At 49.6% G+C, this 12,054-nt stretch overlaps 1 protein-coding gene across 1 annotated transcript in view; it reads left to right on the top strand.

Moving 5' to 3' along the window:
* The window catches only part of Rptor (regulatory associated protein of MTOR complex 1), a 293,401-nt gene that overhangs the window by 214,976 nt on the left and 66,371 nt on the right, over nt 1–12,054 (top strand). Inside the window, exons 12-13 of the mRNA XM_032914128.1 lie at nt 1,067–1,150; nt 2,674–2,784. Coding sequence (XP_032770019.1) covers nt 1,067–1,150; nt 2,674–2,784 — 195 coding nt within the window. The remainder of the gene's footprint in view (nt 1–1,066; nt 1,151–2,673; nt 2,785–12,054) is intronic.

The following is a 12,054-nucleotide window of genomic DNA, read 5'->3' as shown; positions in this document are numbered from 1 at the left end:
CAGAAGAGGATACCAGATCTTCTGGAACTGGAGTGACAGATGCTTGAGGCCCACTCTGTAGGTGCTGGGAGTTGAACCCAGATCCTCTGTAAGAGCAGCCAGTACTCTTTAACTATCAAAGTAAATCTTCAGACCCCACTTTTTAATTTTTTGAAGTACAAATTAACACCTAAAAATATCCAATTATTCTTAAAATAATTTTAATTCATGTTGGACCTCAGTTTTTTAAAAGGTATAAATCAACAGAAGAAACAGAAAATGTGCTATTTGGAGGAAAAAAATAAGCAGTATTTGATATTGTTCCCATAGGCTTCATTGATGACACTTGTTTTTGTGTTGAATGTTGATAGTGAACAGTGTTGTCCCAGGAGAATCTGCGTTTGTTCCTAAGGATTGTGTTGACCTTGTCCTGAGCATTAATAAATCAGAGAGAGATATCAGGTACTTTGCCCAGTCACATCCAGCAAGTGTAGTGGGTGATGCTTCTTGTTAAAAGGGTGGGGTGGTCTAGCCAATGGCTAGTTCTTAATTATAGATGTTACAACTTATAATTCCACTTCTCAGATTTATCCTCAGGATAAGAGTATTGGGAAAAGCTGTGCAGATTAGGACATTTGTCAGAATTGTTTGTGGCATCTAGCATTAGGGAAACCATTGCACATTTCTACAGAGGACATACTGTGCTTCCATTGGAAGAGAATAATATGGCTGCGAGTGTCTAGGGAGGGGAACAGTTCTCACCATGTATAATTTCATTGAAGAGGGCCGTGGGGATACACCGTGCTGCACAGAGGGCAGATCCGCAGTGAGGGTCCTGCTGCGCCCAGTGCAGTGCTCAGCTCACACTGGTTCTTGGTACAGGCTGCATGTTTTACTTGGATAATGAAGTGTTTTTTCTGCCTCTCTAAAGCATGAATTGTACAGGCAGAAGCCTGGCTAGAAAAAAAGGAGCCATTGAGTTGCTTTGTCAGACCCTCCAGGGCTACCGGCTCACAGCGGAGCTTTCTCAGAAGGGTGGCAGTCAGGTGTCCTTCTGCTGTGGCTCAATATCTTCCTTGCTTTCCAGGTGCTGCTAAGCCAGGTGCACCGGCTGAGAGCCTTGGACTTGCTGGGACGCTTTTTGGACTTGGGCCCTTGGGCGGTGAGCTTGGTACGTGTCTTCTGCCTCACCTGTGGGAAGGGAGGCAGAGATTAGACACAGTGACACAGTCTGAACTCCAAAGCAGAAGCAGCCATAGTCATGCCAGCCAGGGGCGTCCTCACTCCCTGCTGCTCTGGGGCCTTTGTCATTGTTAGATCCCCTCCTGTTTAGACTTCTCAGAAGTCAGGAACCAGAGGCCTTCTCTGTGCCCTTTTTCTCCCCAAAAGTCAGTACCCTCACACCGTCCACACTGTGACTTAGACACAGCTCTGAACTGTTCTTCTGGGTCCTCTTTCTACAGAGCAGAAGTAGAACCAACAAGCCCTGACCCATGTTTCCAATAAATATGTCATCAAGAAATCAGAGTGGCAGGGGAGCCTGCAGACTAAGGAGCTTAGAGCCTTCCACCGTCTGCACTGCGCACAGCTTGTTTGTCTCTGTTTGCAAGTAAAGGTTTAAAACGAGCTAACACCATGACTCACACCAACCAAGGAGCACACATGGGCTGGCCCGCGGCCCCCACTACATGTGCACTGCCTTGCCTGGCCTCAGTGGGAAAGGATGCACTTAATCCTATAGAAACTTGATGTCCCAGGGCAGGGGGATACTAGTGGGTGAGGTGGGAGTAGATGCTAGGTACTTGCCTCTCAGAAGCAAAGGAGAAAGGGAGGGGAAGACCAGAAGGGGAGCAACATTTGAAATGTAAATAAATAAAATTAAAAAAATTTTTTGAAGTAGGGAAAAGAAACAAAGTTGGCTCAGTGGGTAAAGTGCTTGTATGTAAGTTTAAGGGCCCAAGTTCAGACCCAGAGCACCCATGTTAAAGCTGGGACAGGGTTAGCACCTGTAACTCTAACACTGTGAGTTCAGACCCAGAGCATCCATGTAAACGCTGGGACAGGGCCAGTGCCTGTGACTCCAGCACTGGAGGAGGAAGAGGCAGGTAGGTGGATCCCCAGAACTTGGCAGCCCATCGAGTCTCATCAGCGAGCTCCAGGGTTAGCCGAAGACCTTCAGAAAACAAGGAGAGGAGGTTGGCTTCCTGTGTGCACATGTGTTCCAACATGCAGATGTGCACACAGACACCTAATTACAAAACTTTAAATAAAGAAGCTTAAAACAATACTGTTGGAGCCATTAGAAATGTATTCCCCATAATAAACAGTAGCTGTCCAGTGTGTGACACAATGAAATGGCCTGCACAGGGTCTGTGCAGACTGCTGTGGGCTGAGCAGGCTAGCACACGCCATGTTCTTAATAATTAGATATTGTCAACAAAGAGCGATTGTTTGCAGGCTAGCATTGAAGGAGGAGGGAGAAAAGCCCCAAAATAGGAAGAATAATGTTGAAGGAGGAGAGAGAGAGAGAGAGAGAGAGAGAGAGAGAGAGAGAGAGAGAGAGAGAGGAGAAGTCTAGAATTGGACGGAAGAATTCAACAGTGGCTCCTCAGTGATGCTGGTGACTTGAGGAGTGAGCTAAGGCAGCAGCAGTGGAGAGGGGCCTCACAGCTGTGTTGACTCTTTTACCTCTAGGCCCTGTCGGTGGGCATCTTCCCCTATGTACTGAAGCTGCTTCAGAGCTCGGCCCGAGAGCTGCGGCCACTCCTTGTCTTCATCTGGGCCAAAATCCTCGCTGTGGACAGTGTGAGTAACCTCCTTCACCCTCACGGGTTGAAAGTTGCACTCTGCCTGTGGGCCCTGAGCTGCCTCACCTCATCTACAGTGATCCCCCAGGTGTTAGGTGGTGCTGGCCACTCCTGTGTCTCCCCTGCCCTTCCAGATTGGTACCCCACAATCTGTGACTGCTATCCTTCCCAGCCCTTCTCTCTTACAAAACTGAGTAAAAACTCTCCCCAACATCCACCTCTGGTGACCAAAGGAGCCCTAGTCTCTGCCAGCTGCCAGCTGTCCAGTCTGTCTTCTGTGTGCTCCCTGACACCTGCACTGACTGTACCCTGATCATTCTTAAGGCCGTTCTCTATGTTCCTGACAATGGCAGCAAGTGGCCCTAAGCTCAGCCTGCCCCTCCCCCACAGCTGTGTCCTGCCATACCCTTCTTTCCCTGTCCTTAAACATGCTAGCACTGGTCCTGAGGCTTAGCCTCAGACCACCCATTTTGTCTTTACCCATCCTGCCTGTAGCCCCGGAGGACCTTAGTGGTCCTTCTTTACAGGTGACTTCCCAGCCCCAGCACTTTCCAGTTGTATCATGCACAGTTTCTCATAACTCCTGGCCCTGCAGCCATTTTTCTCCCCCACAAAGATAGATGGTGCTTTGGCTAAGGTATATAAGTGGCAAAGAGGTTAGCTGTCCCCATCCTTGGTCTTAACTGCCAACTAGGGCACACAGGCACAGACGACTTAAAAAAAACTCATTGTGGGGCCAGAGTCACACTTACAGGAGCAGGAGTCACTGGCCATGAGCACAACAAAATACACAGTCAGTCCTGTGAGCGGGGCAGGGTGTGTACCTTGACAGCAAGTATGGGTCAGGACTGTGACAAAGGGCTAGAAGCTGATGCTTCAAGCAAGCAAGGAGCAATAGAAAGATCCAGAATTCTATGAAGCAGACAGAGGATGAAGCCTTCACCTATTTGTAGCAGGCTATGGGGAAGAGGATCCTAAGAAATAAACTTTGGTTCTGAAATGTCCCAATATAAAGTAGCTCGTGGGAGGAGGAGAAGGGGAAGAAGCTCTCCTTGAATGAGAGGAGCTAAGGTGGGTGCAGGGCATGGGCCATGAGGAGAGCCTGTTCTCAATTCCACCAGCTGCCAGGGGAGGCAGCATCCCAATCAAACCCCACTGGTCCCCCTGGGGACGAAGCTGTAGCACAAGGGGGGCTCCCTGAGTGGTCAGGATTTGGCCCATCTAGTTGTCATAGCCTGTGAGATCCTTGGGTGCAGCTGTGATAGCAGGTTCAGGACCCATGCAGGTGTGTTGGCATCAGCTGTGGACAGCAGGTGCGGGGTACCCAGGCAGGTGTGTTGGCATCAGCTGTGGACAGCAGGTGCGGGGTACCCAGGCAGGTGTGTTGGCATCAGCTGTGGACAGCAGGTGCAGGGTACCCAGGCAGGTGTGTTGGCATCAAAGATGAATGTTGTAGATAACAGGGAAGGACCTTGTGATTTCAGGCTTCATTCCACATGGGGTTGGAACCAGCTTGGCAGAGACTGTGGGGAGCAGATGGAACTGCTGTGTGGTCAGGCTGCTCACAGAGCTGGCAGGCAAGGAGGGAGGCAAAGAGATTGGCCTCGGCCTCAGTGCCTCTGCTTCACGGCTTGCTTTTGAGACAGTCAAGAATTTGGGGGGAACAATGCTTTCAAAGGTCACATATCAGAGATCCTGCATATCAGATATTTATTTTATAATTCATAACAATAGCAAAGTTACAGTTATGAAGTGGAACAAACACAATTGTATGGTTGAGAGTTACCACATGAGGGACCTTATCAAAGGGTGGCATTAGAAAGGTCGAGAACCACCGATGTAAAAGAGTCACATCTGTTTCTAGGTTGGCTTTAGTGGGCTTGTATTCATGTCATCGTGTGTGTGTGTGTGTCTGTGTGTGTTTGTGTGTGCGCGTGCACGTGTGTGTGTGTGTGCGTGCGCGCGAGCACGCGCACGTGCATGTGTACATTGCACGGGGATCATGTAGGAAGAGTCCATGTGCTACACCAACCTTATAAAATGATTGGGACTTTGCAGCTCAGAGAAGACAATGTGGAGTGACAGGGCCGTGCTTCTGACTATGATGAGTAGAGCATAATGGCCTGAGCCAGCTCTGGGTCTAGTTGTGAGGCAGGAAGACAAAAATCACTGCAGGTCTGGGGAAGGAGGACCTAGTTTGGCAGTGTCACAGGCTGTTTGTTCCCTCTTCTGTGAGGCAGTGGAGATGGCCTTGACATCCTGATCTCCCACTCTGTTTCCTAAGTGCAGAGATTAAGGGTTTATGCAGTGATGGGAACAGAACCTGGGGTACCATGCATGCTAGGCAAGCGTTTTACCAGCTCAGCCTCAGCTTCAACCTCTCCCAGGGCATTCTTTACTCCTGGTCACCAAAGTTGAGATCTGGGCTCCTCTTTGTTCTCTGTTACTGGGCCATGCTCCACTAAGGCTGTCCACAGTACACCCTCTACCCTGGACTCTGTTGAGCCATATTCTTTGTGACTCTTCCCCTGCCACCAGCTGGCCTGGAGACTCTAGGTGCCACATCCCACAGTGACCCTCTGTCTGTCATGCCAACAGGCCACACATTCCTTTCTCTCTCCACTCCTTCATCTAGACTCCCCTGACCTCTCTCACTACAGAGCCCCTGAGCACCTGCTCAGCACCTCCCACGCTCACCTCCACCCTCAGCTGGACAGTGTGCTGCTCTGATGTTCTCCCAGAATTAGTGCTCATGGACGGCTTCTGTGTGGTGGAGGATGCCCGGGGGCATTTTCCATATGGAGACCACAGTTGTTTCTGTCACAGTGCTCTCTCCATCCCTGTTGTCTGTGCAGTCGAGACTTGGACCTTTATTGATGTTTGTTGCCTGACCCTGTGCAGCAGCCCTGTGAGCTCCCTGTAGCCTCTTGAACTGTCTCCTTAGACCAGCCAGCCTGGTGCATCTCCTCTACTCACAGGTCTCTGGTTTGGGGGACTACAGCCTAGCCAGGGCCCTGGTGCACGCTGAACAGTTGCCGTGCGTGCTATGGGCATCCTATGGAGCCCCTGCTGTGAGTCTTCTTGCCATGCCACGTCTCCTTTCTTGGTTTATCTGGGGCTGAACTTGACTCTTGCTGGCCTAGGGCTTTGTTCCTGGCCGACTGGCGAGTGCTGCTCCTGTGTGCTCAGTCTAACCATGTATTTGTGGAGGTAATGTAGCCACAGCACTGGGTTTAGGGTTAAAAGACTGACGTGACCTCTGCCTTGCATCCAGTGCCCTCCTCACCCTCAGGCCTCTCTCACTGGCCTCTGCATCCTGGCAGCAATGTCTGGGCGTCCCATCTCCTGCAGCAGCATTTGAAACACCAGAACCATGACCCAGAAAGCTCTTTTGTGGATTTCAGTGTAATAGGGTCCCTCAGAGGCAACTCACCTGTGTCGTTGAAATATGTTCTTGATAAACTAGAAGCTTGCTTCTGTGGCTCACGGGGCCCAGACTTTTGATCATTTCTATGTTGCCCTTATTCAGATACACGGAAAGGCCAACTTACATAAACAAAAGACTTTTCTCCTGCCCCATTATCTTCATCCTCTATATCAGCGTATTCAGAACTGGCAACGCTCCATGATATCGGGCCATGAAGCCCAGTGGAAAGGCTCCTGGGAGTCTGCCAAGGAGCAAAGGCAGAAATGGTCACAGAGCATGGGTCTGTGAGTGTGGGTGCCACACTGCGGGTCTGCCGTTGAGGCTCCAGCCCCTCTAGTCACTGGCTCTGCTGGCCGCATGGACACATGCCGAGATTGAGACTCCGGCCCCTCTAATAGTCACTCGCTCTGCGGCCGCATGGACACACGTAGAGATTTGGTCATCATGGCTGTCAATTGGGGTCGGTCTTGTTTGTTCATTTGGTTTGGTTTCTGTAGTTTTGTGCCTAAGGAGAAGTATTGCATTTGAAACCTTAGGAGGAGCCGGATATGGACACAGGTGGCATTTCCTGTCACTGCTTCACCATAGTGATGGTCCTGAAGTTACTCAGGCTGGCCACTGTGTTCCAGTGGGTGTGGAAAGGAGCTTTAACTCCTCTCCATTCCTGTTGATCTCCTGGACACATTGGCTTCCCGTGCCCAGGGCTGCACGCTGCTGTAAGCACAGATACTGCAGTGCCCTGAGCAGACAGCCACGCCTCACTTTTGCCACATGCGGAAGTTTCTGTGAGCCATTCCAGTGCTCAGCTGGGAACCCCCTTGCCTGCAATGTTCCTGTAACTGCCAGCAGGCACTAGGGACCGTCCTGCGAGTTAACTTCCTACCAGCTTGTTGCAGCTGTTTATTTAACAGCAGCCATCTTGCTAAGGGCTATTCTGGATGTTTCTGCTTAACACTGAGCCTCATTTCCTCATCTTTCCTTCTTTTAATGACTTTGGACATAATTTTCAGAGAAAAAGTAATTCCATGTAGGGCTGAGCAGCCTCTTCTCCCCTCTTCACATCTGGCCTTGCCATCCCACTTGCCTCACAGCCCAAGTGGCACATGCGTCCTACCAAGCTCACTGTGCCCAGCTGATTCCAGGTTTGCTACTGTGAGGGTCCGTGGTACTTAGCACTCTGCAAGTGAAGTGATGTATGGTCTGTCTGTGAGACTGTAACAGTCCGCAGGTGGGATGCCCTGTGGTCTAGTCAGGCCTGGGGCTCAGTGCTGTCAGTGTTATGCGGCAGCCACCTGGTTTTCTGGCATGCTCTGGAGACCTGAGAAGAATGGTGCCTACTCGGGCTAGGCTCTGCCAAAGGCTCATCAGGATCCATCTTTCCCAGGTATCTGAGGAACACTACTGTGTGCCACTCCTATAGGGTCTGGGAGGACCCAAGCAAAGGACAGGAGTCAGCCAGCCCTTAAGATGGATTTAGACCTGAAGAGATGGCTGCTCTTCCAAAGGACGCAAGTTCTCAGGTCCCAGCACCCATGCCAAGTAGTTCACAACCACCCGTAACTCCAGCGCCACCAGATCAGACACCGTCCTCTGGCCTCCAGAGTTCATATGGCAGTCGTGTGTGTGCACAGAGACTCACATTTAGAAATCTTAAGAACGAGGTATGGGCAGAAGAGAGGCAGAAGACCCTGGGAAAAACAATACAAAGAGAGATGTTCCCTGTGACTGAGGGGCATTGCATATTACAGGGACACTGCCTGAGACAGACAGGGAGACCCTCCTCAGGCCCTTTTGTTCTGAGTCCCAGAGTGAGTCACTCCCTAGGCCTCATTACTGTACCGTAACACTGTTGATAATGACCAGGCATGTGACAATCCAGGAAATAGACCTAGAAGGGAGAAAATGGGTCCATGGAAACTGTCCTAAGATGCTGCGGATGTCAGCCTGGCAAACGAGGACAGTGCTACACCATCCGGAAGACGTTAGACAAGTGTCTACAAAATAAAACAACAGTGTGTGACATGAGGAACATCAGGGCGCTCGGCAGTGAGGTCCGCCTCACAGGACAAAGTAGTGATGGCATTGCATGAGGAGGGAAAGTGCTGGAAATTCGAGGAGTGCCGTGGAGCCAGGCAGCAGCTGCGAAGGGTCCCACGTGTTGTATTTGAAGAAGTAATGGCTGAAAGTTTTTTTAGTCTCATTGAAAACTACAGACCACAGATCTGGAAAGCTCAGCACATCCCAGCCACATGAAATCTGAGGAAGATAACACCACCTCCTCATGCCCAAATGGCTGTACCGGTGCAGTCCATAAGGAAAAGCAAAGTTTAGGAGACTTCATAGCCAAGCCGTGAGAATGGAAAAGCTGACCACAGCGCAGCACCTGGGCTCTGAAGAGAAGTCTGCCGGCTGTGTCTCAAAGATGGAAGCAGGCCAGACATGGCAAGGCGTACCTTGAAGGTCCCCGAGCATCAGACTGAAGCCACCTGACCGCAGGGGACACTCGGGATGAGTGCTGTGTGGGTGGCTTTGGCATCTCTGCTCCCTAATGTTGGAATCTCACGTTGGATGTTTATTAAAGTGATCCTGAAAACAACAGCGTGGAGGGAGAGCTCATGGCAACCGCATTGCTGGGGAGACACCACAGGGATCCTCTTCCTTGGCTCTTACTTTGAACTGGCCTGTGTCACCTGCATGGGGACCGTTAAAGGTATTGAACAAGACTTGTCCAGGGGACAAGGCCCTGGGTTCCATTTCTTGTACACCATAAAGAAGAAATAGATAGCATTCTGTAAAGAACCCGTGAGACAGAAGAGGAATTAAAGACAGCTGTTTCTGTTAGGATTACTATTGCTGTGATGAAACATCACCAAAAGCAAGGTGATGCAGGGGCTGGGTTTCGTTGTCCTGCATGTCCACATCTTAGCATCACTGAAGGAAGTCAGGGCAGGACTCAAGCAGGGCCACACCCTGGAGGCAGCAGCTGACGTAGAGGCCATAAGGGCGCTGCTTACTGCCTTGTTCACATGGCTTGCTCAGCCTGCTTCTTATAGAACCCAGGACCACCACCCAGGAATGGCACCACTCACAATGGGCTGTGCCCTCCCCCACCAATCACTAAGAAAATCCCCTACAGGCTGACATCAGCCTGATCTTATGGGAGCATTTTTAACTGAGGTGTCCTCCTCTTACATAACTTTAGCGTGTTTCAAGTTGACATAAAACCAGCCATCACAGTGGCACCAGCCAGTGCACGGAAGATATGAACTCTTAGACACACAGACGCAGTATAGTGGAAGGAAGGGAGGGAAGTGACCAGGAACCCAGGGAAAGGTGAGGTAGCTGTGGGCTGTGCCAATCAGTAACTGAGGCGTGCACAGCTGAACAGCACAGTTACAAGAAGAGAAGCGCCCGGCTGAGTGGCTGAATTTTATTATCAGTTTAAGTGGATTAGCATTGCCTACGCCAGTGTGGTGACAGCTGTTAGTCCAGCACCTGGAAGGCAGAGAGCGTGGATTTCTGTCTGCATACCCAGTTCCAGGACAACCAGGGACTCTCAGACCACAGAAGAAACACCCAGGGCAGTAGTGAGGCACACCTCTGACTAGGCCTTCAAAGATATTTCTAGAAAGGATTAACTGGGGATGGAAGACCTTCCCTCAATGTAATACAGTGTGCTCTGGTGAGGAGTCCCAGACACAAGAAAAGGGGGAGGAAAAAGCCAACTGGGCTCTTTCCTTTGCTCCAAACAGCACAGCCTTCCACCAAGATGGGATGCCCAGCCACCAGACACCCTTCCTCCCTTAGTCTGCTTCATATCAAAGCAACACGAAAGGTAACCCATGTGGGAGCATGGGTAGATTAGGTGAAGAGTAAAGAGACACTGTGTGGTGCCTACAAAAAATAATTTTTCAATAAAAAGACACAAGCAGGTTGAACGTAACAGCTATGAAAGGCAGTGCCATACTACCATAAAGCCAAAGAAGGTGCTGGGCAGAGTCGTAGTCAGTGTTGTACAGTAAAGAAAGTCCTGTGATGCCACGTGAGAGCACATGGAGGGAACAGATGGGTTAGGAGTGTAGCCAGGACTACAGCAGAAACAAGCCTGAGTGTTGCCTTGATAATGAACAGAATGTGTCAGTAAGTGGAGAAAAGATGGAGTGCTGTCTCTGGCTGGATGCTCTGCCAGGGTGTGCATTCCTCCCACTTAATAAGCCACTCCCAGGCTGAGCACACACTACCACCAGTTAGAGGCATTGACTCACACAGTGTGCCCTACAGCTGCAGTGGGGTGGCACTCCAAACCAGCCTGTGTGTGCATGTTCATGAGTATATGCATGAGTACATACATGTAGGGACCAGATGTCAGCATTGGGTGTTCAATTGGCTGTACTGGCTGGCCAGCAAGCCCTCAGGCTCGCCCAGCCTCTGTCCCTCCTCACATACCTTGTCATATGCCAGGACTCCACATGCACAATGCCATGCTCAGACACTTGGGTGGGTGCCTGGTATCCGAACTCAGGTCCTCATGGTTGTGTAGTAGCAAGCGCTTGACTAAGCAAGCCATCGCTCCAGTCCCTAAATAAACATTAAAGTAGAGGGGCTGGGGAAATGGTAGGCGCTTGCCTAGGATAAAGGCCCTGGGTTGGGTCCTGTCGAAAAAAAAAAAAGGAAAAAAAAAAAAAAAAAAAAAAAAAAAAGAAAATGTGTATAAACATATAATATCTATTATATAATCATAAATAACATTCACTGAAGTATTAAAATATGTACAATTTAATAGAATACACATGATTATAACTGTGAACCTGTATCTAAACTTTTCAAAGAGGAAGTTTGTTTTGTTTGATGCTGGCCCTCACTACAGTAGCCATGCTTGGCCAGGAACTCAATACATGGACCACACTGGCCTCAAAAAGAGGAAGTCTTAAATTTTTTTAAAGATTTATTTATTTTATCTATAGAGTACACTCTTGCTGTCTTCAGACACCAGAGTAGGGCATCAGATCCTATTACAGATGTGAGCCACAATGTGGTTGCTGGGAATTGAACTCAGGATGTCTAGAAGAGCAGTCTGTGCTCTTAACCACTGAGCCATCTCTCCAGCCTGGAAATTTTTCTTTTCTATCAAGTAAAACCTGAATAGTGTTTAGAACACAGCTAGGCAGTGCAGAGGGTCCCTGACTGTGTGTGTTAGGATCCTGGCCTCAGCTTCTGCCTGGGAGGTTAGTGAGAGAACATAGGAGACAGGGAGAATGAAGACAGGAAAAGAGGCAGGATGGTGAGAAAATGGCCAGCCCATGGAATCTGTGCCAGGCTGGTTAAACACATTGGTGAGTGAGGAACTATCACCCAGACTAGGAAGGAAACACAGAGAGAAGGTTCTGGAATCTGGACCAGCAGGTGATACCACTGATGGTTTAAAAGGATGGGGGGTAAATATTGTGAGTGACCTTGACAGACAAGCAAGTTCGGGAGACTTGCTGAAGAGGAAACAGATGAGCTCAGTAGCTCCGTATCAAAGAACAGCACAAGTCCAGATGGTTTCCATGGAGAATTCCTGAGCATTAAGGGAGAGACATATGGGCAGCAGAACACCCTTTCTCTATTGCCTCATGGGAAAGTTAACACTCTGCTACCTAAACAAAAGCCAGACAAACACAACAGGAGACCCTCATGGATATACATGCAGACCCTGACAGGTGGAGTGACCAAGGAAGACACCTAATGTCAGCCTTTATAACCAGAACAAAAGTATAGTTGTGAAGTGTCGATGAAAACAATCATATGGTTGGAGGTCACCACAACACGAGGAACTATTACAGGGTCACAGCATCAGGA

The sequence above is a fragment of the Rattus rattus genome, chromosome 9 (genome assembly GCF_011064425.1).
Source record: "Rattus rattus isolate New Zealand chromosome 9, Rrattus_CSIRO_v1, whole genome shotgun sequence".
Taxonomy (NCBI): Eukaryota; Metazoa; Chordata; class Mammalia; order Rodentia; family Muridae; genus Rattus; species Rattus rattus.
Note: the sequence above shows the minus strand (reverse complement) of the source record. Positions and strands in the feature narration are given on the sequence as shown.